Raw genomic sequence first — 27,987 nt, 5'->3', positions numbered from 1 at the left:
ATTATTTCAATTATATTTCTAAACTATGCAATTTTGATTTAATTGTACATCTCGACAAATTTATTGAGAACAATAAATTCAGAGGTATAATTGAAACAATAAAAAATTTAAAGGTGCAATTTGACTCGAAATTGCATAGGTCATGAGTGATTTTAAAATAACAAAAAGTTTGAATATTTAAATAAAAAAAAGGTGCAAGTTTATGGGCTAAAATATGTATTTGACCATAAAGTCATAGCTAGTATTTTAGATTTCTTGTTGTGAGTCCAACCACTCTCTAAAGACAAAAACTTTACCCAATATCCTACTTTTTTTGTTCCGAGTTATCCCATCTGAATATTCTACCCATCACTGGAAAGTCTAACAACACACTATTAAACCAATCTACAGAATCATTTCAATATTAGATCCTAGAGAGACCACTCAACCATTATTCTTTCTCCTATCCCTCATCAAAATAACCAAATAAGCACCACGGATAAAGAAAAAATACCTTAAGCTCTTCCAAAGCTAACCACAACTCTACTTTTTTCCAATTCATTTGACGGAGCACACACAATATATAACAGACTGGATTGCCTTCAAACACACCTTTCTCCTTCAATTGCAATCCTCTGGGCCTTGTGACAAACCTTTTTCATCTTTGAACACAAGTCCTAACCATTATAAATATAAACCTTCCATTATTCAAAGCTTCATTACCAAGACTATTCAAAAACTTTACTTCCTTCAATTCTTTTAACAGCATCCAAACCACCTTCAGCTTTAGTTTCTTGCAAAGCCAAAATCAAATTTTAATTTTTCTACTCATAAATTTCCTTTTCATTTTCAACACCCATGTGTGGTAGGATACAAGAAAAAACAAATCAGATAATTCTAGATAAATATTATCATTAATTTATTAAGTTATTAGACTTATCTGTGCTTGTAATACATTCCACACAACTAATTAATCATATATTTGGAATGCATATACCCGGCCCCATTTTTGTCTATAGTTAATTATTTCATTGCATATGCCAATTAATAACAAAGAAAAAAAATAAAATTAGATAATTTAGCTCAAGATAAAGCATTATACATTATTGGGAAACAAACACACAAACCCTAGATCCCGCGCAAGGTGATGTGAGCACCGTGTTGGGCTCGAAGCGTTGCAATGTAAGTAGGTGCATGAGTGTATGATGGAGAAAGCTCAAATGAGAAGCGATGCAGAATCATGGACAAAGCCATTTTCACCTCAATCATTGCAAAGTTCATGCCAATGCATATGCGAGGACCCCAGCTAAAAGGGAAGAAGGAGAGTCCATTATTTGTTGCCTTTGTTAATCCCTCAGAAAACCTCTCTGGTTTGAACTCCTTTGCATCTTCACCCCATATTTCTTCATCGTTATGGACCAACAATATTGGCAATAAAAATTGCACTCCAGCTGGAAATGTCATTTCTCCCACCTTCGTCTCCTTGTAAATGATACGAGTCATTACAACTGAAGGTGGATATAGTCTCATAACCTCGTAGAGAATCATAGTCACCTGAGGATGATGAAGCTTGGTTTATAATGCATTGAACAGATGTATTTATCTTTTAATCTAGGGTATAAAAAATGAGACTTTTTTTTTTTTTGAGAAAATGATTTTCTATAATTTTTTAAATAAAATATGCCAGCAAAATGGTATGCTAATAGCATTTTTTTTTATAATTATAATCCACTTTAGTAGATGTTTTTCTTCTCAGCACATGGTTGTTAATGAGCCAAATTATTTTGCATAAAAACTTTGGGTGAAACTTTCTTTGTAATCTTTTTTATTCTTTACAATGGTTATAATGTGATATAAATATTACTTCAATTTTATATACACAATTCTCTCTAAAATGATGCGCCTTATTTATATCCATTTAGTGAAATGGAGCAAAAGAAACTCACTAAATGGATCATAATTGCAAAAAATATCACCATCACAGCATTCTAGCAACATTTATTTTAATTTGTACAATAATTTTCATAAAAAATATCATTTTTCGAGTATAATATGAGCCACTTTGATAGATATTTTCCAAGTTATATATATATATATATATATGTGTGTGTGTGTGTGTATCAATGAGCATGTCTCTTGAGAACTTACAATTTTGAGGTGGTTTATCCCATTGAAGTCTGGCTCGTTGTTCTTAAAAACTCTTTGAACCTCTTCTCTTGCACTCACCTGCCATTTGGGGTGAATGCTTAGCAAAACCATGGTCCATAGCAGCAAATTGGAGGTGCTTTCCTGCCCAGCAAAGTAAAACACCTTGCAATCCTCAATCACCTCTTCAAGAGTCATCCCTACATCTTTGTTGTTCCCGTGCTCTTGAATCTCTTTCATATTGGATTTCAAAAGCAAGTTCAACAAGTCATCATCACCAGCTTCTCCTACCCTTATTGCTATTTCTCTTTTCTTAATTATGCCTCTCATAATTGCGAGTAGCTCATCGTTGACTTCTTTCATTCTTTTGTTTAATCTTGTTGGTACAAACCTGCAAAAGGAGGGTTAGGGCTATAAGAAAGCCATCATAATATTATTCCTTGTGCATGGCAGCTATTTTTTGTCTTAATTTTTTATTAATATACAACTAATTAAGAACCCAAAATAAATTGCTTACTCTCGAATTGATTTGACAATAATATTTCAATAATCATCCACAATTTAATTCCTTTTGTAATTGATTCCTTCATGATACATAGTGATTACTATGATGTATCATTTTGTATTAAATTTATGGTTGTATGTATATCATTAACCATTAGTAGATCAGTGATCCTCTGCAAACACAAATTTCAAATAGAACATTCATACAATTTATATAATGGCTTATATATTAATGACTACATAAACATCTACAAAATTGATTCATAATTAAAATAAAAAATGGCATTATCATGTTATTTTGATAGGTTTTTAATTTTTTGGTGTAATACTGTATAAGAATAGCATCATTTTATTAGTCAAATACACTATAGTCCTTGGTATATATCATAGACTTACCTCCATCCAGGCAAGTAAACTGATTGTAGAACATGGCGAGTAAGATCAGCTTGTTCTTTTTGGAGTTGGAAAATCTTTCTACCATCTTCATAACTAGATCCAAATGCAGTGCGAGAAATCACATTGCTGGTTAAGTCTTCAAGATAAGGTTGCACATCTAGCTCGCATGAACTCTTATTTGATAGTAGCATTTCCCATTTGCTTATCATCTCCATGCAACTCAAATACATTGCAGGAAACATATTCTGCAGAAAGAAAACAAAAAACAAAAAATGAATTGAAAGAAAAAATATTATTACAACCAACATTGGTACTTATAACCAAAAAAAAAAAAAAAAGCATCTCGACTACATTGATCTTATACCAAATGCTAAAGAATTTCAACTAAAATTAAAGTTTTACCTTGAGTTTCTCCAAATGGAAAGCCGGGGTGATAATCTTCCTATGCTTAGCCCATTTCTCATCCTCATAGCTAGCAATGCCTGTCACTAGGAGCTTGGCAAGAGGGTTTGGTTGTGGCTTCTTGAAAATTTCATTCTTAACCAAGATGTATTTGATTAGTTCAGGATCCATGATGTTCACTCTAGGGATTGGGCCAACCCATGTAAAAGAATTTTTACCTGCACTTTATGACTATTAAGTGTTAGCATGATTTATGTAATTAGCATAATGACTTGGGTAATTTGATAGATGATTTTAGGTAAAAACAACAATTAGAAATCGTGCTACCATGCATAATATTGTAAATATTGTATTTTTCTTGTATGGTTGCTAGCTAGTTCCTATACAAATGCTTCTGTATTGTATAGGTTTACACATAACAATAAAATCATCTCCACATATTTTCTCTAATTTTCATGGTATCATAGTTGTCTTATTATAACATAGACTTCACAAAGACCCTTCCTTCTTTTTTTCACCATCGTTTACAATATACCCACTCTATTATTGTGTTTCACTATTTCCATCATAGTGGTATTACTCTTATTTTGGAAATTGAAGCTAGCCCTTACTAGTATCATCATCGACATTCAAGTTTCGTTGTCACTCAATCTAAATCTCAATAGAGCAGCTGCATACATTCTGCTTTGTTTTTTCACATGATATCTACTGTTATTACATTACCAAACCATTGATCAATGGGCTAGCCCCATCATGAAATTCATTTGTATAAGCACCTATTGAAGCTAGGGGAATATAAGGTTCTATAGCACTTACAAGCTATACGAACTTCCAGCATTAATAGAGCTAGGTTTCTAGCACCTATTAAAGCTAGGGGATTGCATGGTTCTTTAGCACCTATTATAAGCTAGTTTGTCACTTAAACATAACAAATTAATTTGTAACGAGGGATTCATCTTCAAACTCCAAGAATTTTTCAAAACAAAAAGCAATTAGAAGGCGCAAAGCATTCTCTATACAAATATTCCGATACTTAAGTCAAATATTTAAAAGAAATTACAGAGCTATTTTGCAAGGTAAAAGTTTGTTTCTTAGGAGAATGGGTTATCTATAGCTGAAATACATGGGAAATGATAAGGTTCCTGACTTTTCGAGACTGACACGAATCCCGTTTATATTTCTATCCATTACACAATTTTTGAAAAATATCTTGGAGGTATGTTTGCACATCTCTATTACATGAACACCCCGCGGGAGGCTTTTTGAGAGACCTTGCAAACTCTCTTAGAATTTCTTGGTCCTCCCACATAGGAGTCTATAGGGTTTCTTGGGCTTTTTTTCTACGACATTATCCTTTCTTTGGCCCTTATAAAACTTTTAGGCTTGACCTTTGTGTGCTTTGTAAATGGGCATAGGCCTTTATGCACATCAACTAGAAAAATTGTTTCCATATTAGAGTCCTCAAATTGTGATTTGAGGAGAAATGACACAGGCTCAATTATAAGCTAAACCTCTACTAAACTGGTTTGCATCTCTCCACCTCTTTCTCTTTACCTTACAATTGCTTTATATTGGTTTAAATTGATGGCATATAGTAATCCTAATTTTGAGTCTATTGTCATGCTGTCTTATGGGAGCATACTATATTAATTTACTTAACATCCATTTTTCACTAATATATTTCATGAATTGTTTTCTTATGATTCTAATGTAAGTATCTTTTATAAGTTATGCAGTGCTTTGCCTACACCTATTTTGGTCTCAATCTCTTTATAAATTCTATGCTACGTATTGGTCATACACCTTTGTATCTGGATCTTTCTTTCAATTCCACCTCCATTGTTTTTCGTTGCCATATTTGAGTAAAACAACAACATTCTCTTCTTTATTTTTTGTTGTTTTAATTACATGAGCCTATTTCTATGAAGAGTCTAGTTTTAATCTCCTTTTAGCAATAATTAAGTTATGCAAGAGGAATTCGGGCTTATAGAGTGCTATCGATTGTGACTTAATTAATTGCATTGCAGGTAAAACTCCTATAGGTTTTAAGTGATTTTTATGAAGTCAAAACCCACTAATAATTTAGTGGAGGAATATAATGCTCATTTAGTAGGCAAATGATTCAATCAGGAGTATATAATTGATTATACAGAGGCAATTTGTTCGTTATAGTTGTGACTTGTTAGATGTGTGACTCAAAATGGTTGAGTCAGTCATATCAGTTAGCAGTTATGACCGTTGGAGACTGCCTAAGCTCTAATGCATAACTGTTTAACTAATTTCCTAATGCTAATGTTGCCTTGTTCTGTTTCGATTGGTCCCTATGGAGATATATACTTGTATAAATAGGATCAGATCTTATGGGAGTTGCAACAAGAATCAATTGTGTCATGCATTTTCTCTAATGTGTGAAACACTAGGTTTGAGAGAAGTTAAAAGAGCTGTGAGTATTGGGATATGCTCGAGTTTGAGCTTATATTCAAGGTTGATGTTGGAGTGTTACTATGAGAGTTTGAGTGTGTAACTCTATTCTTGTTGAGTGGATTGATTAAGGGAAAACCCTTGCCGTGATGTAGGATTCCTTTACTAGGAATCTGAACAGGTATATTTGTGTTGTGGGTTGTTTCTTGATTTTCTTACTATTTTGTTCTTGCTATTTTGACATCCAAATCTCCTACAAGTGGTATCAGAGCGGGGCAGACCCTAGGAGTCAAAAAGTTTCTGCAAAATTTCAAGTAAGATCAAGAACAACGAGGATATGGGTTCTACAAAGATGGAGATTGAGAAGTTTGATGGCCATGGTGATTTCAACATGTGGCGTAAGAAGATAAGGGCCATCCTTGTTTAACAAAAATGTGCAAAATCCTTAAATGGTGAAAAACACCATCCTGCTACTATAATTGCCCAAGAAAAGTAAGATGTACTAGAAATAGTGTACAACTTGCGGATAATGTTCTTTGACAAATTGATGAGAAAGATACAACAACAAAGGTATGGTTGAAACTTGAGTCCATTTACGTAACTAAGACCATGTTTAATAAGATTTATTTGAAGGAGCAGCTTTTCAGTTTCAAGATGGATCTCTCAAAAGTCCTTACAAGAAAATCTTGATGACTTTAAACTCATTACTATTGTCTTGGAAAACATAGATGAGAAGATCTCTGATGAAAGCCAAGTAATACTTCTTCTAAATTCATTGTCAGAATCCTACAAGGACTTGGAGACTACAATTAAATATGGTAGAGAGTCTCTCACCTTGGAAGATGTTTTGGTAACCCTGAGATCAAGGGATTTTGGGATCAAGAAAGATAAGAAAACATCATCAGGAGAAGGCCTGCAAGTGAATGAGAGACCTGATAGAATAAGTTAGTCAAGAGGGAGAGGTGGTTCTTGATCATAGTCAAGGGGAATAGGAAAATTAAGAACCATAACCTGCTAGTTTTGCAAAAGGGAATGCCATGTTTGGAAAAATTGTCCATCAAGAAGGAAGGGTCATGAAAATCGTATTGAAAATACTAATTCTGCCAATGTATTAGATGGTTATGAAAGTGGGCAATGACTAATCATTTCTAAACATAGTTCATGTGATAAATGGATTATGGACTCCGGATGTACTTTTCATATGACACATAGGAGAGATTGGTTACTCAATTTTAAACTAATTAAAGGAGGTAAGATGCTTATGGCTAATGACCAATCTTGTAATATTACTAGTACTGGAACAATTAGATCCAAGTTATGGGATGGCTCACATATATAGGGTTCTTGATAATATGAGGCTAGTACCCAATTTAAGGAGAAATTTGATATCATTAGGCATGCTGGATATGAACGGAAGTTCATACAAGTCTGAAAATGGCACATTGAGAGTAATGAGGGGGTTTATGGTGGTGTTGAAAGGGATCTTGAAGTAAAGATTGTATAACCTACAAGGAGAATGTTAAGCTTAAGGGTATGTAAATAAGATTTTGATGATAACAAAAATATTTTTATGATATAAATATATTTTATTAGCCTCTTACAATATAAAATATATGTTTTGATGATAACAAAAATAATTTTATAATAGAGATATATTTTATCAATTCATTGTGTTGAAAAATGCATGTTGTAAATGGCTAAGTAACTGAAGTTTATCTTAGGTCAATCGAAGTTGGCTAGAATGTTGACATCCAATCTTAGGTTGATCGAAGTTGGCCAGAATGTTAGCCTCTAATTTTAGGTCAACTGAAGTTTATCTTAGGTCAATCGAAGTTATCCAGAATGTTTGTCCTCGTGTCTTAGGTCCACCTAGCCTTCGACCGAAGTTATATATTTGGTTACTAGACAACTTAGGTCAACAAAAGTTGTGCCTTAAGTCGACCGAAGTTTAATGATTGTCCTAATTTCTACATCTCTTTTTGTTGCATGATAAGGGTATATTTTTTCAAATGTGTTTTTATCTTATACCTCAAAGTCATGGTTTGATTTCTTTATGCTAAAATGTAAAAATCTCTCTTTAGAAAATGTTGTCTCCTAAATTTTATTTATTTACTTTTCTATGCAAAAATTTTCAAAGATGTGTTTGAATTCTAAAATCCAATAGATGCTTGCTAGAGATGTTGAAAATGTTGAAAGAAATTTTGAATTTCAAATTCGCTTCTTATCTCTCTTTGTAATAGCTAGTTCTTTAAAGATGTCTATAAAAGCAAAGTGGGTATAAAGTCTAATGCATGTAATACAATAAAAAGTACAAACAATTGATAGAGCATTTAAACGAGAATGAAAAGGTTCAAGTATTGGAAATTTGCTGACTGCTAGAATTCTCAATTGTTGGTGACTTATTTGAGATGGTTTGTGACTTATTTAAGATTGTCTTTGATTGTAAGTTTGTTATTTTTTCTCACTTGTTGTGTGAGGAAATTGTATTTGCTAGTAGTGTGCTAGTGATCTTACTTAAGCAAGGAATTATTTGTTAGTTCTAGTTCCAATTAAAAGTTACTGTTATATCTCCCTAGTAGAACCTTAATCTCAATCTTAAGAGAGAGGACTAAACTCTTTAGAGTCAAACCTTTATAAAAATTATTTTGTTCTTTGTGGTTGATTATTTTAAATTTTCATATACTTGCTCAATCACATTTTATTTAGATCACAAAAATCAAGAGTTTTCAACAAAAGCTAAAATTATTAATTTTTGAAAAAGCCAATTCACCACATCTCTTGGCTATTTATCTTGGCAACATTTGGTATCAGAGTAGGAATATAATCTTCTCTACTTATCTATTACTCTTTCTTATGATTTTTATTATCATCTTACACTATGACAACCATTATTGGTAATGGTACAACCAAAGGTCAGTCCACAAATAGACTTCCTCTGTTCAATGACACAAACTACATGTATTGGAAAGCTAGGAAGAAAATTTATGTTCAAGCTAATGATTATGATGCATGGAAAATCATAACTCAAGGTATAAAAATGCCTACCACTACAGAAAATGGGGAAGTACTTCCAAAATATGAGGAAGACTTTGATGAAGAAGATATTAGGAAGTCACAAAGCAATGCTAAAACTATGAATATTTTATATTGTGCACTTTCACTTATTGAATTTAATAGAATCTTAGGTTGTGGCATAACTAAGGAAATATGGGATATGTTGCAAGTAACACATGAGGGGATTGATCAAGTTAAGGAAACTAGGATTGACATGCTTATTCATAGTTATGAACTCTTTAAAATAAAATCTAATGAGTCTATTTTTGAAATGTTTATTAAATTTACTGATATTATTAATAATCTCAAGTATCTTGGTAAAAATTATCCTAACCATGAAATTATTATAAAGATTTTAAAGTGTTTGCCAAAGGAATGGAAGCCCAAAGTCACTGCTATCCAAAAGTCAAACCAAAAGTCAAAGAATCTTAAGGCTCTTGCCCTTAATGAGTTGATGGGATCTCTCATTACCTATAAGATAGAGCTCAAAAAAGAAAAAGAAGAGGACAACAAGAAAAAGAAGAAAAGAACAATTGTGTTAAAGTCCATCGAAGAGGAAGACCAAAGAAATGATAGTGATAAGGATGATGAGCTTGCCTTTATAACAAGAAGATACATGTTGTAACGACCTGTCTCCCGGAGCCCTCGCTAGCATAGAGGATTTGTGAGAGGGTCATTACTTGTGTGATATAGAACAAAACACAAACTAAAAACTCAAACACCACCCTTATGAAAACCATACCCTTTTTAATCATATAGCATTTCATAAACATTTGTACCGTGAGCCCATCTGGCTTACATATATAACATATATCCATCACAAAATTATAAAACATTACTCTAACCCAAGCACAATGACACCCAGGACCTAGTCTCGAGAGAGCTCTGCACTTGCTATCATGACTCGACGAGCTGGACTCAACTCTGACGAATGCACCTACAATCTTAGGATACTCTTGCCTGGAATGATGGAAAGCAAATGTGAGTCACAAGACTCAGCAAGCTCATGAAAGGAATACTGTAGGTTATAGATATGACTCTTCCCATACCACCCTATGCACTTTATGCTAATTGAACAACACCCCGTGTCATGATCCATACGCGTGTTACTTCTAAATGCATAACATAAAATTAATTGCACATAAAGAGTTCTTAGGGCCCACTTAACACACATATTGGCACCTAAGTCCCGCATATAAACCTGTTGCAGCCTAATATAGGCTACCATATCAATATCCCTAAAGACTCGCCTTTTCCTGACATTCATAACATGCTTTTCCTGATATCCATCATACCATCATACACTCTTCCTGTCATCCATCACATCATCATATCCTTCCGCAATCGTGGTCCACATCCACGGCCTACGTTCCGTGGTGAGCACCACCCATCCTCATCACTAATAGTCACACATCCTCACTATGTAATGCAACAAATAGGAAATGCAATGGCTTCTGTAGCATAAACGTGATGACAAGGCTCCCATAAACCAAACATCAAGCCATGCTATGCCTACATAGGAATACATATATGCAATATGCTCTAAATGCACCGGCTCACCTAAAGAACCCAAGTTGGCTCTTAGACCAACCGGGTCATGCAAATGCTCACACATCCCGTCACACACAAAGCATGTCCCCCAAATGAATGCAACCCAATCCCTAAGCAGCACACACATCATGATATGCACGCAACTAAGGCAGGAATCTGGTTGTACTAGCTCATCTAGCCCGTTTTGCACTTATCATAGCAGTTAATGACTAGCGCCCATACATCTTATTATCAACTACCGAGACCTACGGTCGACAGTCAGTGGCTTTGTACCCCATACCCTTAGACACACGTACTGACATTTCTTAACATTTCTTAAGCTTTTCTCATGACATCTCATATACTCGTAACATAACCACTAACATACCATTCGTGTTCTCATTCCTTCTCATTCACAGAAAACCATCTCAACATACATAATAAACTCTTAACATATTCCTATAATCTAGGACATAATCAATTTTCTAAGAACCTAGCCCCAACGGGTTCGGCATCATTCCCAAAGAAAGCGGAGCGACACAAAACCCCATGATGGACATAAGAAACGACATCAAGGAATCATTTACTTAGCTCATTTAATCACCAAGAGACTCATTATTAACATACAAATTGCGAAATCGTTGCCAAGCAGATTATTATTATTAGTGCGTGGAATTGAGTCACGCGGAGGGAGGGATTAAAATATGAAAAATAATTAAGACTCTGGCAGGAAATGAAGAACATAAGGGAAATGTTAGGAGATTGCCTGTAAATGGTCGATTCTTGACTTTTCTACGCTCTCGATACGAAGTAAAACTTTTTATATAAAATAACAAGTTAATGGCTCAAATGAATTAAATTTAATCGCATAATCAACATAATCTAGCCATATAAATTCTATAACTTAAACATATAACATTTATACTAATTTTACTCACTTACCGAGATATTTTTGAATACCAAATAGCCTCAAAATCCTATATTTTCTCATGTTTTTCTTCTATTTTCTTCCATTCCTTCACTATTCGCAGCCTCCTATCTTCTCCCTCAATTTTTCTCCCCTTTTGGCTCTCTGTTTGGACACAAAAATGGCCAAATTTGGCCCTTTATATGAGCAGAAACGGAGGCTTGGCGAGCAAGGCAGATGAGTAGCCCACATTACGCCACGTGGCGTGCCCAGTTACAGTTGCGTTGCCCCCCCACCACCTACCCAAAACAACGCCGTTTTGGGTGCCTTATGGTTGAATAAATTCAGCCAAAAATTCGCGTGTGCGCCTACTCCCCTGCGACCTCGAACCCTCGCCTCGCCCACAGTCGTCCTCGCGCGCGACCACCCAGTTGCCACTTGCCTTCAACCATTATACGCCTCCCATTATACTTAAAGTGAGCCTCGGCCCCTTTTCGAAAAATCGCACCTCAGCCCCCAAACTTCCAAAATACCCACACACACCCCTACTTAATATTTACACTAACACCCTGAAATTTCTAAAAACCTCTATTACACTCTAATTTAATAATTCTATAAATACTCCAAAATAATTTAATTAATTGCCTTAATTGCTCATTTCCTCAAAACATCATAAATAAATATTTCTCTCCTAAATCCCCGAATATTCCATAATAACCTCAAATGCCAATATTAATAATAATCATTATTATTTATCAACAAATTTCGGGATGTTACACATGTTAATGAAAAGGAAACTCCTTAAAAATAAACCCTAAAAAAAAATAGAGGAGTCTCAAAAGAAAGAGCTTGTCATCTACTATGAGTGCAAGAAACTTGGTCATATCAAGCCCAAATGTTCATTGATCAATAAATTAAAGAAGAAAGCTATGACGGCCACATGGCCTGATAGTGAAAAAAGTGAGCAAGATAAAGAACCACAAGAAAAAGTTGCAAGTGTGGTTCTCATGGCTCTTGAGAATGATGTAAAATCAAACTCTTCTTCTTTAAACTTCACACACACACACACACACACACACACACACATATATATAAATTGATTCTTGATGCATTTTATGACATTTTTGATAAGTTAGGAAAAGTTTTTACAAAAAATGTCACTTTGAAAAATGAAATGACTTCTTTAAGAAAAGAAAATAATGCAATGAAAATAACAATCGAAAACTTTGAAATAGAAAGTATTTCTCTTATTTTGAAGAATGAAAGTCTTGAAAAAGAAAATGAAAATTTGAAAAACCAAGTAAAAGAGAAAATGAATTTGGTCAAAAATAAGAAAAGTAAAAATTATAAAAAGAAAAATAATTTTTATAACCCTAACCAAAAGTTTTTTTAGAAATACATTTTGGCATAAACCCAAAGAAAAATCATCATTCTTTGGTACATGCTACTCTTGTCATGAAGAAGGGCATAAAGCCTACTCATGCCCATATAAAAGAAAATTAGTTAAGAGAGTATTGGTACCTAAAAATATGATTTCTGAATTTGCTAATCAAGTTGGACCTAAGAAAGTTTGGATACCAAAAACAAGTACTTGAAACGTTCGCTAGAGAAATCAAAGTCTTAATGGAGCTCAAAGTGATTCTTGGATAGAGGATGTTCACATGACCAGAGATCCGAATAACTTCCTTGACCTAGATTCAAAGGATGGAGGTTTTGTAACTTTCCGAGATAACACCAAAGGTAAAATAATTGGTAGTGAAAAAGTAGGTAATGCTCATTCCACCATTATTGAAAATGTGCAACTTGTTAATAGATTGAAATATAACTTGCTTAGTATAAGTCAACTATGTGATAAAAGATATGTTGTAATATTTGAGTCATCTAAATCCGTAGTTAAACATGAGTCAAATATCATATTTGCTGGTCAAAGATATGAAAATATATATATTGTTGACCTAGATGATTTATTAGCAAACAATGTACAATGTCTATCCACCACAAATGAAGAATGTTGGATTTGGCATAAGAAACTAGGTTATGCTAGTATGGATCTACTCTCAAAGTTAGTAAGATTTGATCTAGTCGAAGGATTGCCTTATATAAAGTAATGATAAAATCTGTGATGCATGTCAACAAGGCAAAAGTAAAAATTTCATTTAAATCCACGAATATAGTATCAACAACTAAACCTCTTGAATTACTTCACATAGATCTATTTGGCCCAACTAGGACACTTAGTTTGGGAGGAAAGAGATATGGCCTTGTTATTATTGTTGTTTTTCTAGGAATACATGGGTTATGTTCTTAGTCTCAAATGATGAAATATATGATTACTTTTCAGAATTCTATAGAAAAATACAAAACAAAAGTAACCTCAAGATAATTAGTATTAGAAGCGATAAAGGCAAAGAATTTGATAATCAAGATATGGAACGCATTTGTAACATAAATGACATTGATCATAATTTCCTAGCTCCTAGAACACCCCAACAAAATGGAGTAGTGGAAAGGAAGAATAGAACACTAGAAAATATGGGTAGGACAATGCTTTGTGATAGTAACTTATCTAAATATTTTTGGGCAGAACCTGTAAACACTACTTGCTATATCTTAAATATTAGAGCCCTTATAAGACCAATCTTAAAGAAAACACCATATGAACTTCTTACAAATAGAAAGCCTAAAATAGGTCACTTTTATGTATTTGGATGTAAATGTTTTATATTAAATAACAACAAAGATGCCTTAAGAAAATTTGATCCCAAATTTGATGAAGCAATATTTATGTGATATTCATGGATTAGTAAAGCCTATAGAGTTTTCAATAAACGGACTCAAACTATAGAAAAATCAATGCAAGTTGCCTTTTATGACTCTTCACCTTTTCTATCTAGAGTGTATTTAAATGATGATGATGTTTCTCAAAATAATAATCAAATTTTACCTTAACAAAATAATTCAATAGAAATTCAAAACCCTCCAAATGATTTAAGTAATCTTCCTAAAGAATGAAAATTTGTCCAAAATCATCCTAAAAATGAAATTTTAGGTAATCCAAATGAAGGAGTTAGAACAAGGTCATTGATTAAAAATATGTGTGAACATTTAGCCTTTGTGTCTTAGTTGGAACTAAAGAAGTTGAAGGAGGCTAAAAATGATGAAAATTGGATGATGGTCATGCAAGAAGAATTAAATCAATTTGAGATAAATAAACTTTGGACATTAGTTCCTAGACCTAAAAATTACCCTGTTATTGGAACAAAATGAGTATATAGAAATAAAATGGATGAATATGGAATAGTAGTAAGAAATAAAGCAAGGCTTGTTGCTCAAGGGTACAATCAACAAGAAGGTATAGATTTTGATGAAACATTTGCCCTTATTGCTAGATTAGAAGCCATTAGAATACTATTAGCATTCGCTTGGTATAAAGATTTTAAACTCTTTCAAATGGATGTTAAAAGTGTTTTCTTAAATGGATATTTAAATGAGGAAATATATGTTAAACAACCCCCAGGATTTGAAGATAATAAATATACAAATCATGTATATAGGTTGTCAAAAGCTTAATATGGATTAAAACAAACTCCTAGAGTTTGGTATGAAAGATTAAACAAATTTCTTATAGATAATAATTATACAAACGAAAAAACAGATAAAACTTTATTCATTAAAATGAAGAAAATGAAATTCTCATAATTCAAATATATGTAGATGATATAATCTTTGGAGCCACAAATGAGAAAATGTGTAAGGATTTTGCTAAATGTATGTACAAAGAATTTGAAATGAGTATGATAAGAGAATTAAATCATTTTATAGATTTTCAAATAAAAAAAATTAGAAAATGGATATTCATAAGTCAATCCAAATATATTAAGGATCTCGTTAAGAAATTTGAGCTTAAGTTAAATAAAGTAAGTCCAACTCCCATGAATTCTTCAATTGAGCTAGACAAGAATGAAAATGGGAAATATGTTGATAAGAAGAAATATAAAGGAATGATTGGTTTATTACTTTACTTAACAACTAGTGGACCCGATATAATGTTAAGTGTGTGCTTGGGTGCTAGATTTCAAACTAATCCTAAGGAATATCACTTAATAGATGTGAAAATAATTTTTAAGTATCTTCTAGGAACTAAATATTTAGGACTTTGGTATTCAAAAGGATCTTCATTTGAATTAATTGGATATTCAGATGCTGATTTTGCTAAAAGTAAAATTGATAGAAAGAGTACGAGTGGATCTTGTCAATTTTTAGGTAAATGTCATATTTTTTGGTTTAGTAAGAAACAAACATCAATTGTACTCTCAACAGCTGAAGTCGAATAAACAGTAGCTGGGAGTTGTTGTGTTCAAATCCTTTGGATAAAACATCAAATGGAGAATTATGGATTTAAGTTAAAAACTAATCCTATTAGGTGTGACAACACGAGTGCAATTCAATTAACTAAAATTCCCATTCTTTACTCTAAGACAAAGCGCATCGAAATTGGATATTATTTTATTAGAGAACATGTAAAAGATGAATATATTGATTTAGAATATGTAAACACAAATGATCAACTAACTGATATTTTTACAGAACCCTTAAGAGAAGATCAATTTTGCAAAATTAGAAGAAAATTAGGTATGATGAATTTATCAGAGTAAGTCTTAGTTTGATAATGACAAAAAATGGGAGAAAGGACCTCATGTTTTATCTTTTGTATGTCTTGATCTTATGAACTCTCATATTTGTCTTGTTTGTCTTATGCTAAATGGATATAATAATCTTATATTTGACATGTCTTATATGTATCTTATATTTGATATGTCTTATTTGTTAAAAATTTTATCAGTCAAATATTTTATCTCAAACATATTTTATGCATAAATTCAGGGGGAGCATACCCTTAGGGGGAGGTATGGTTAAATACGATTATCTTAAAGAAAAATATGAAATTTTTGTCATCATCAAAATGAGGGAGATTGTTAAGCTCAAGGGTATGTAAATAAGATTTCGATAATAAAAAAAATATTTTTATGATATAAATATATTTTATTAGTCTCTTGCAATGTAAAAGATATGTTTTGATGATAATAAAAATATTTTTATGATAGAGATATATTTTATCAACTCATTGTGCTAAAAAATGTGTGTTGAAAATGGCTAAGTATCTTAGGTCGACTGAAGTTTATCTTAGATCAACCGAAGTTGGCCAAAATGTTAGCCTTTAATCTTAGGTCAACTGAAGTTAACCAAAATATTTGGCCTCATGGTTTTAGGTCGACCTACCCTTCGATTGAAGTTATGTATTTAGTTATTAGACAACTTAGGTTGACTGAAGTTATGCCTTAAGTCGATTGGAGTTTAACAGTCATTTCTTATTGTCCTAATTTCTACATCTCTTTTTGTTGCACGCTAAGTGAATATTTTGTCAAATGTGTTTTCATCTTATACCTTAAAGTCATGGTCTGATTTCTTCATGCTAAAAAGTAAAAATCTCTCTTTAGAAAATGTTGTCCCCTAAATTTAATTTATTGACTTTTCTATTCAAAAATTTTCAAAGATGTGTTTGAATTCTATAATCCAATAGATCCTAGCTGGAGATGTTGAAAATACTGAAAGAAATTTTGAATTTCAAATTTGCTTCTTACCTCTCTTTGTAACAGTTAGTTTTTTGAATATGTGTATAAATGCAAGGTGAGTATGACGGCTAATGCATGTAATACAATAAAATGAATAAATAATTGATTGAGAATTCAAACAAGAGCGAGAAGGTTCAAGTGCTATAAGTTTGTTGGCTGGTGGAATTTCAATTGTTGGTGACTTATTTAAGATTGTCTCTAGTTGTAAGTTTGTTATTTTTACTCACCTGTTTTGTGTAGGGATTGTATTTGTTAATAGTGTGGTAGTGGTTCTTGCTTAGGTAAGGGATTTTTTGTTGGTTCTAGCTCTAATTAAAAACTAGTGTTATATTTCTCTAGTGAAACCTCAAGCTCAGTCTTGAGATAGAGGACTACGTTTTTTAGAGCCGAACCTCTATAAAAATTACCTTGTTCTTTGTGGTTGGTTGTTTTAAATTTTCATATACTTGCTTAATCACATTTTATTTAGATCACAAAAATTAAGAGTTTTCAATAAGAGCTAAAATTATTAATTTTTGAAAAACTCAATTCACTCCCATCTTGGGTATTTATCTGGGCAACAAAGAAGCTGTCTCTGGTGCTATTGCAATTTCATCATTTGTCAAAGATGAGACTACAATCTGGCACAAGAGATTGGGTCACATAGGCATGAAAAGACTTCAAGAATTATGAAAGCAAGGTATCTTAGATCTTGAAAGGATCAGTACCATGGATCTTTGTGAAATCAGTGTTATGGGAAAATAACACAGATTAAAGTTTGCAACCTTAACACATCAAACCAAATGTATCTTGGAGTATATACATTCTGATTTGCGGGGCTCTCCAAGGTACCCTATTCACTCTCTAGTGCTCAATACTTTATTTCCTTTATTGATGATTTTTCAAGGAAGGTATGGGTTTTTTTTCTTAAAATAGAAAAGTAAAGATTTTGGAAAATTTAAGGAATGTAAGACCTTAGTTGAATACCAAACTGGAAAAGAAATAAAGAATCTAAGAATTGACAATAGCCTAGAGTTTTGTAGTGATGAGTTTACGGATTATTGCAAACAAATTGGCATTATTAGACATAGAACTTGTAGTGACAGCCCCCAACAAAATGGTAGTGCTAAAAGAATGAACAGAACGATTCTAGATAAAGTAAGATGCATGCTAAATGAATCTAGTCTAACAAAAAGATTTTGGGCTGAGGCTATTGCAACTGCATGCTACATAATCAACATATCACCATCATTATCAATTCAATTTAGGACAACATAACACTTATGGACTGACAAACCACCCAGGATAGCTCACTTAAAACCTTTTGGGTGTATAGGGTATCTCCATAAGAAAGAAGGCAAACTTGATCCAAGAGCTAAGAAGGCATTTTTTCTAAGGTATCATAAGGGTGTAAAAGGTTATAAACTTTGGCTGATTGATGACAAGAAGGTTGTCATAAGCAAAGATATGGTTTTTAATGAACTTGTGTTTTCTGAGACTAACATGTAGGAATCAGATCAGAACAAGAAAACTGATAATTTTCAGTTTGAGGTGGAAAGAGAAATTTGAATGTACTTCCAAGTGGAAATTTCGATGATGTAAACTTACAAAATTATCAGAATGGTGGTGGTGATCCTACTGAAAGTCAAAATGGGGATTTTGATCATGTTTTACCTGATGCTACTATTTTGCAAGATCACAGTGATAAAGCTAGTTTACCTCACACTCAGATAACTACTGATGGTCAAGATTTAAGTAATTATCTGTTGTCTAGAGACAGGATGAGAAGATAAGCTAGGCCACCAGCAAAATATGCTTATGTTGATATTATAGCATATGCCCTAAACATTAGAGACTCAATTGAATTGAATGAGCTTGTCAGTTTCAGTGATGCAACAAGGATAAGGCAAATTGGCTTAATGTAATGCAAGAATAGATGGATTCTCTAATCAAAAACAAGACCTAGACCCTAGTAAAGAGACCAGTTGATCAAAAAGTGATAGGCTGTGAGTGGATTTTTAAGAGAAAATCAGGAATACTAGGTGTGGAACCAGTACATTTCAAGGTAAGATTGCCAAAGGGTACTCTTCGGTTGAGGGAATTGATTACCATGAGATTTTTTCTCCTATGGCAAAACACACTTCAATAAGATTGGTTTTGGCTATGGTAGCTCTTTATGATTTAGAGTTGGAACAGCTTGAAGTCAAAACAATATTCCTACATGGTAACTTGGATGAGAGAATATATATGGAGCAACCAACTAGTTTTGTGAGAAAAGGGACAAAAAAGATGGTGTGCCTACTGCAAAGGTTTTTATATGGACTGAAACAATCCTTAAGGTAATGATACAAAAGATTTGATGAATTCATGCTAAAAAAAGGTTATAGGAAGTGTAATTTTAATCACTATGTGTACCATAAATAGCTAAGGGAGAATCAATACATATACTTGTTGATATATGTGGATGACATGCTTATAGCATGTAGGGATAAGATGAGATAGAGAAGTTAATAAAGGTCCTCAAATCTGAATTTGAAATGAAAAATTTGGGGCCAACCAAAAGAATACTTGGAATTGATATTATCGGAGATATAAGAAAGGTACTTTGACCTTGTCTCAAACAGGTTATCTAAAGAAGATTGTAGAATTGTTTGGAATGAGGGATATATTGCAAAGTAGTGTTTACACCTTTACTTACCGATTTTAACTTATGTGTTGTAAAAGGTGATTTACCTAAGGATAAGGAGGCACATATGGAGAAAGTTCTCTCTTCTAATGCTGTGGGAAGCCTTATGTATGCAATGATTGGAACTAGACTTGACATTGCTTATGGAGTTAACCTAGTTAGAAGATTTATGAGTAAGCCTTCCAAGGATCAATGGAATGTTGTTAAATGGCTGTTGAGGTACTTGAAGGGTTCTGTGGATATTGGATTGGTGTATAGGTTTAACAAAGAAGGTGGAAACTATATTGAAGGTTATTGTGACTATGACTATGCAATAGATCTTAATAAAAGAAGATCTCTAACCGGCTATGTCTTCACTATTGGAGGCAATGTGGTGAGCTAGAAGACAAACCTATAGCATATTGTAGCACTTTCCAAAACAGAAGTAGAGTACGTGGCTCTAACTGAAGCCATCAAAGAGGTCATTTGGTTGCATGGAATCACTTAAGAACTTGGAATGAAGGAGCCAGTGCCTAAGGTGTACTGTGATTCACAAAGAGCAATAGTGCATTAATTCCTTAAGAGAACCAATCATATAGATGTTTAACTACACTTTGTGAGGGACATTATAGCTAAGGAGTAGGTCAAAGTTGAGAAGATCTCCACTGAGGTTAGTCCAACTGACATGTTGACCAAGTCCATTCCAGTAGGTAAGTTTGAGCAGGCTTTGGCCTTACTCAACGTGCTTTCTACTTAGTCAATTAAGTGATGTAGGTCCCCTAGTTCTATCCATCAATCATTTATATTCTCTCTTTTTTTTTTTTTTTTTTTTCTGTAAGTAAAAATTTTATAAAACAAAAACCAACGTTGAAATGATTACAAATGAAGGCTAAGGCATACACTTGACCACCAAAAACTAGGGAAAAAACAACAAGAAGCACCCTCTGGACCAAAGAAAAATAGATATACAAAGGCTAGAAGATAATCACTAAAAGCATCCAAAATAGACATAGCCAATCCGCTGAGATGATCACTAGTAGAGGTAAGACTAAATAGAACACAAACCCAAAATAACAGGGTAACAGGGGAAAAAGATAAAAAGCACAGGAGGCATTGGCACCAAGCATGGAACTTCAAGATCACATTTACCTTCCTCAAAAAGCAAAAAACAACTCATCAGTGAATAAAATGATGGTCCATCAGGAGTCGCCAGACATGACAAAGGACGCGACTCTGTAAAGATGATATCAAGAGAACAGTCTCCAGACGGGCCCAAACAACACACTGGATCTGATGCGCCAACTAAGAAGCAGATCTTTCTTGATCCCGAAAGCATATGTTGTTGCATTCCCTCCAGATGAAATACACCAAAGCATGAAGCACCAGCTTGTTTGAAACCTTCCACGAACCCTTGCTACTCCATTTAGTAATTGTCCACATCACTCTAATATCCCAAAATGGTTGAGTCGGTTATATCAATTAACAGTTATGACCATTGGAGACTGCCTAAGCTCTAATGCCTAATTGTCTAACTGATTTCCTGAAAATAGCAATGCCTTGTTCTATTCTAATTAGTCCCTATGGAGATGATTACTTATATAAATAGGATCAGATCCTATGGGAGTTACAACAAGAGTCAATTGTATCATTTTCTCTAAGTGTGAAACATTGGGTTTGAGAGAAATTAAGAGAGTTGTGAGTACTGGGATATGCTTGGGTTTGAGCTTGTATTCAAGGTTGATGTTGGAGTGGTACTGTGAGAGTTTGAGTGTGTAACTCTATTCTTGTTGAGTGGATTGACCAGGGGAAAACCTCTACCGTGATGTGGGATTTTCTTACTGCTTTGTTCTTACTATTTTGACATCCAAATCTCCTACATAACTCATAAAAGAAGCCTATTTTAGATGGTAATCTCCAAGCATAAGTTAACTCCATGGCGAGGTCAACTTTGTTGAGCCCTCTATGGTCTTAGAAAAACGCTTACTGAATTTGGTTTGCTAAGCTTAGTATGATTTCGATTTATTCTCTAATCCTTGTATGACCCTACTCTTTCATTCACAAATCAAATACTTGTATCATGTTAGGTTTTTGGCTTCCTTTGCTATGTGGAGAAAATGTATTATATCATAATTAAGCCCATTTTAGGGGCTTATATGGTCCATTTTGATTTGTACGCTAGTGATTTCCATTGTCCCCATAATAAATTGCATTAATTAGTTTGTTTTTCTTTTAGTTGTATTGACAAGGGAGAAGTTGAAAATTGAGAGAGAAAAACTAGAGTGAGTTCCATGGTCGTGCTTGTTTCTGTTACCTTTTTTTTCCAACTATCATATCACCCTCTTTCTATGTTGATAGGATTACCACTAGGGATGACATTTCAAGAATTTCTAATCCTAAACACTGTCTTACTCTATGCTTTTAGATATGATGTTGGTCACCTTAGAATTTTTTTAGGAGTTAGAAACCACCTCAATTTGAGTTCAATTAAGCTCTTAATGTTATCATCTTTATTAGAAAAATATGCTCTACATCTTAGTTTCATATTGGTTTCACTAATAACATAACTATTTCCAATTCCTTCACAAGTGTAATGTGTGACATACTTACATGTTAATTATTTTATAGTTATACTCCACTCACTTGATTGCTATTTTGAGAATTTCTATCATGTTAAGGGAGTTGAATTTTTCTAACTTATATTTTTATATTGCATGCTTATATAGATGTTGATTAGATTGATGGTCTCACCTATCGATGCATTTCTCTAAGGTATTATTTCTTGTTGCAACAACAAAAAACAAAAACAAAAACAAAAAACACTGTTAATTTGTTCTAACATTATATCTTTCTTGGCTTCTTAAGTGTAAGGGGTGTATCTTACTACATTATAACAATGAAAGTGTTATTCAAATTGATCATCATTCCATCTTCCATGAGCATTCTACGCATATTAAGAATGCTTTAATTGATAGATGACAAAAGATTAACAATAGCTTCACATGTGAATTCAGTAATTCCTTCTACACTCCTAGTGTTAACAAAGCCCCTTTTATTTGCTCCCTAGAGACGTCATGGCTTTCTTTTCCTAGGTTGGCACCAAACTATGTCTTCTCCCCCCTCCCCCCCCCGACTTTTGATTCAAACCCCAAAGAACCTTTCCTTATTGTCTCCAAGCTTTGTTTCTCCTTACACCATCCTCACATCCCTTGAAACCATGATAAAGCTCAATTATGATCTTGCTTAAATATCTAGAACCTTAAGGAACATTGTCTCATTTGATGCATTTTAACTATAAAAATCCACACCAATGTTAGAAGGTCACCATCAACACTCTTGGAACCCATGACAAAAAAAAAAAAACTCTTTTCCATTCACTTCACAAAATCGTTAAGTACAACCATCCTAATCGTGTGCCATTGATTATCATCGAGAAACTCATGGTCCAACAAAGATGGCACTCAAAAATACACCCTTTTAACCTCATTCCTAGAATAAATTCTAGATTTAAATTTTAGTCAACCTTTCCTAGGGAAAATGATCTCTTGCAATGCTTGAAAAGTTGCAAGTTATGTAGGGACAACTATTTTGATCGAGGAGTTTCACTTTTCAAAAGGTTTGAATGCTTGTGTGTGAATCCAACTTGACCTTACTTGTGTTGAATATTGATTCAAAGTTGCTGATTTAGTGGGTTGATTGGGTCAAAATTGTTAGTTATGATTGGGTCTTTGATTCTATTTACTGATTTAGTGGATTGAGATAATTTCGTCGTTTTTAAATTTAAGTCCAGCAATAAATCTTATTTTCTTGTTATCTACTTGACATGTATTGCCTATTTAAAGGCATGATGATGTGAATAAAATAAGGAGGTTACAGTCTTTCACATTCATGTTTTTTTCAGCTTTTGTTCGTTAACTTCATAGCTACCAATGTCTCTAAAATTCCAACAGTAGTATCAGAGCATTCAATGATCTTAAGAGACCTGTGAGAGAGAACCCATCAACGCTTTCTTTATTTCTATGATTTCCACCAACACATCATCTCTTTCACCACCAGTTTTTGATGGAGAAAATTATCAAGTATGGGCTGTCAAAATGAAAGCTCATTTGAGAGGTCTCAGTTTATGGTAGTGGGTCGGTGGGTTGAAAGTGAAAGGGAGATATCTCCGCTTGGCAACAATCCTACGGTAATTGAAGAGGACATGCTCTTCTAGTTGGTGAGAAGTACACCAAGAAGAATTTTTTGGAGAGAAGTGCTCCATGAAACTGGATTGTTTTTTTTTTCAACATTTGAAGGAAATATTGATTGTGATGAGAAGTGCATCAAGAAGTGAAGAGAAGTGCTTCACAATTGGGAAGAAATTTGGAGAGAAGTGCTCCATAAAAAGTTGAAGTTTTGCAACTTTGAATCAAGGAGGAATGTTGAATATTGATTCAAAGTTGCTGATTTAGTGGGTTGATTGGGTCAAAATTGTTAGTTATGATTGGGTCTTTGATTCTATTTACTGATTTAGTGGGTTGAGATAATTTAGTTGTTTTTAAATTTAAGTCCAACAGTAAATTCTATTTTCTTGTTATCTAGTTGACATGTATTAATGCCTATTTAAAGGCATAATGATGTGAATAAAATAAAGAGGTTACAATCTTTCACATTAATATTTTTTTCAGTGTTGCTCGTTAACTTCATAGCTACCAATGTTTCTAAAATTCCAACAACTTGAAGCCTTGTTGCCAAAGTTTGTGTTAGCAATGAAGGTAACAATCCCTTAACCTCAACTAATTAATATGGTGACCTATGCTTCTTTATATGGTTGGATCAACCATACCATCAGTCAAGTGCTTCAACCCAAAAACCTTATAAACTCACCTTAAACACTTTTATCAAGGCTTTCCACATTCATAATCCATCCACCTTTTGGTTCTCCCCCCCCCCCCCCCCCCCCGGGCCCCCCTCCCCTCCTTTCCCTTCCTCTCCCCTCCCCTATAGCCATATCATAACCTAGGGATCCCAACCTGAAAAGTAAATTAATACCTTAAAATAGGGGCATAAACCTCATATCCACTCCAGGCAAACAACTCCCAACCTTAGCCTAATGAATCTCACATCTCATGCCCCGATTCTGCCGTCATTCCAATCTAGAATCCATTATTGGCCACTTTCCTAATCCTCATGCCTACCTAGATTTTTTGAGCAAAATTCCTCACTCATCAATCTAAACAAGGAAAACTACTCTACGATATCTTAAACTCCAAGAAATATCTCGATAAAATTTAAAATACTAGATTTTTTTAGCAAAATTCCTCACTCGTCAATCTAAACAAGGAAAACTACACTACAATATCTTAAACTCCAAGAATTACATCAATAAAATTTAAAGTAAGCTTTTATGTTTAACTAAATATTACAGATTTTACTTATTAGCATCCCACAAGTTATATCTCACCCAGCCATTCTCCAGACCCCCCTTTTGGGGACCCTATCCCATCTCCACCCTCCCATTCTACTCTATAAGCAAACCTACTTGAAAGTGATAATACCATAACTGTCTCAAGTAAGGGCAAGGTTCAACTTTTTGTCTAGTTGGGTTTGGATCTTGTGAACCCGTTTACCTAACCCAACCCCCACACTTTATCTTAATTCCCCCTAGAAGATTCCAAACATATTTACAAACCTACCTTTTCACCTCTCTATTTTTTACAAGTAGAAACGGGACTCCATTCAAGAGAGGTCCAACAATATTTCTTGGCAAACAAACTGGCCAACACGAATCTCCAAATTCCTCACTTTATATATGCCCAAGAAACTGAAGCTTACTAGCCCAATGGAACCCATTATTTCTAAGATAGAATAACATTATATCTCCATGTAAGAGGTGAAGATATTTCAGACAATATATAAGAGATAATGCTTGGGACTATCATTTAGAAGACTTAAGCACTAGTATCGGCAGAAAGCCAACAGGTAGCAAGTCCATACATTTGTCTTGAGGGGCAGGCCTTAGAGCTTGTTTGTTTGGTTGTGCTGTGGTGAAGGGACAAAAGTTTTTTTTTTTTAATAGCAAAAGTGCTTTTATCTGTTTTTATATTTTTTGACCAAAATTTAAAAAAAAATGTTTTTAATAATAGCAAAAGCAATTTTCTATTGCACAGCAGAGGCAAAAATTTGGGGCTTTGGTTGTACAGCAAAGTAGAAGCAAAAAATTGAATTGTTAATTAATAGAAAAAAATAACCTTAATAAGCATTTAAATTTACAACTATTTTTGTTCTTATATAGATTGAATACATATATATACAAGTATATACTTAAAGATATATTTTATTTAAATACATATGTATTTATAGAAATATAAAAGTTATACAGGGACCGCAGCCGCCACCAGCTGCCGTCGGAATGAATCCCCCATGGCTGGAGGTTGAAGAAACCGGCGCCTACTGGAGCTGCTTATTTACTATTTTCGTAATATATGTATTTCGTATAAAGATTTTTAAGCAAAAAAAGTAATATTTTTTTTATATAATCATAAAATTAAAAAAATATTGAAAGTATTTTAATATGCAAACAATATTAATTATAAAAGTATATATGTTTGTTTATATCCTTTTTGATAATTTGATTATTAAAAATACACTTTTTTTCATTCATTGGCCAAACACATATAACAATATAAAAAATGTTTTTGAATAATTTAACCAAATGACTAAATTACTTTTTATAAAAAGTGATTCTTACAAAGGTGCTTGGAAAAGCAAGTCTCACAACAGAAATTTCACAGCCCTTACTATCCCAACCCAAATAAATAAAGATACATACGGGTCTCTAACAAATTAAGGTTGCCTATGGCCTTGCCTAGTACTTTCAGTGCTCTTTGTAGGGGTCGTGCTTTGCTTTGGGTTTGTTCTCCCTCCGGGTCTCTCTTTGCCTTTTCGTTTTTCTCTTTCACTTATCCTAATATTCGAGTGGCTCTTGGCGAGGCATGCTTGGTGGCTTGACCTGTTGTGTAGGCAACAGTCCTTTTAGGTCATATCAGCGCTCTTCAATGGGTTTTCAAAGCTAGTTCTATTAGTCCCATTGCTTTGTGCTTAATTTCTGTCCATGCCTGCTTGCTCATCCTAGATCTGCCTAGTTTATGGCATTGGCAATGTTGTATGGTTTTGCTTTCTTGTTTTCGCCGTCTTTCCAGCTGCCTTTCCCTTGTTTTTGTTGTTGTTGTTGGCCTTTGGCCTTGATGTTAATGCAAGCGTAAAAACATAATGAATTCATATTTTCTTCTCCCGCTAGGGCATATTTGTTGCCTCCTATACCTGGAGTATGCCTCATGAACCACCAAAGGTCTCAATAATGGGGACACTATTCTACGATCAAGGAAGCACGGGCCCTGATAATGATATCTTTATTATTGTTTAATGTTTATGCATATTATAATATGTGTGTGTGTGTTTAATGCATCAAGAAAAGGTGGGATTGATATTACAACGTTCGTTAAAAGCACATGCACTGGCTGCCAAAATTGACTGGACCAGATTAGCTAGCTATTCAGATTCGCCTATGGATACCACACAGCCATGCAACCTGCTGCAGCAGAAGAGTTCATAATTCATATATACAAGTTACAACTACATGTTTATATAATCAGTGGACGCAGAAAACTAAGCTAATTAACTCATCGTAAAAAGCTTCTCTCTCTCTCTCTCTCATCATCATCATCATCATCAAACTCTTCTTAATTATTTCTCTTTTATATATATGCAATTTGATATTTGATTCTAACAGGAGCATGCGCTGTCAGAGCAGAAGTAATCCTGAGGCATGCATGGATGAATCAGAATGAACCACTGGTTCTTCATCAACTTGTAATAAACTGACAAGAATTTCATCCTCAATTCATTGAACTGTGTCCTACTGTTTACCAACATGCAGGCATATATATATATAAATTGAATCTCGCTCTTATTTTGACGGAAAATGATGGATGGTTCGAGAAAATGAAGGGAAAGAAAACGCACCATACTTGGTGATGATATGATGATAAAACGGCAGGACGCGTCTAGGGTGGTGGTCGGACAAGCTGATAGGGGTGGAATAGGCTTGTTGGACCATGCTTCTCAACTCTTTGGTGTCTCCAAACAGTAGCCGGTAAGGATTTCCATTGAGACCTTGATCCCTCAGCAACCTCTCTAGCCTCTTTGGCCTCACCCACACCCAATTCACTAGCCTCCATGCCCACATGATGATCAGAATTATTGCAGCCCCGCCGGCAATAATGGAGCTCATGATAAATGTCATAGTTCCAATTAAGGAGGAGGAGGAGGAGGAGAGAGAGAAAGAGAGAGAGAGAGAGAGAGAGAGAGAGAGCTCCAATGAGCTTGCAGGATGA

At 33.9% G+C, this 27,987-nt stretch overlaps 1 protein-coding gene across 1 annotated transcript; it reads right to left on the bottom strand.

The window, feature by feature from the left end:
* Positions 1 to 1,035: 1,035 nt before the first annotated feature.
* LOC127794121 (cytochrome P450 CYP72A219-like) lies at positions 1,036 to 27,982 on the bottom strand. Its single transcript, XM_052325026.1, has 5 exons — positions 27,617 to 27,982; positions 3,427 to 3,644; positions 3,025 to 3,269; positions 2,128 to 2,515; positions 1,036 to 1,533 (listed from the first exon to the last, which is right to left on the bottom strand). The coding sequence occupies exons 1-5, from the start codon at positions 27,894 to 27,896 to the stop codon at positions 1,108 to 1,110; spliced, it is 1,557 nt and encodes a 518-aa protein (XP_052180986.1). The 5' UTR covers positions 27,897 to 27,982; the 3' UTR covers positions 1,036 to 1,107.
* Positions 27,983 to 27,987: the final 5 nt, after the last annotated feature.

Source organism: Diospyros lotus, chromosome 2 (genome assembly GCF_014633365.1).
Source record: "Diospyros lotus cultivar Yz01 chromosome 2, ASM1463336v1, whole genome shotgun sequence".
NCBI lineage: Eukaryota > Viridiplantae > Streptophyta > Magnoliopsida > Ericales > Ebenaceae > Diospyros > Diospyros lotus.
This window is presented reverse-complemented; position numbering and strand designations above follow the sequence as displayed.

Coding starts and splice junctions, on each gene's coding strand:
- LOC127794121 (XM_052325026.1), bottom strand. CDS start 27,896: ATGACATTTATCATGAGCTCCATTATTGCCGGCGGGGCTGCAATAATT. Junction 3,645..27,616: donor TCATATCATCACCAAGTATG/GTGCGTTTTCTT, acceptor CATAAAGTGCAG/GTAAAAATTCTTTTACATGG. Junction 1,534..2,127: donor GGATAAACCACCTCAAAATT/GTAAGTTCTCAA, acceptor CATCATCCTCAG/GTGACTATGATTCTCTACGA.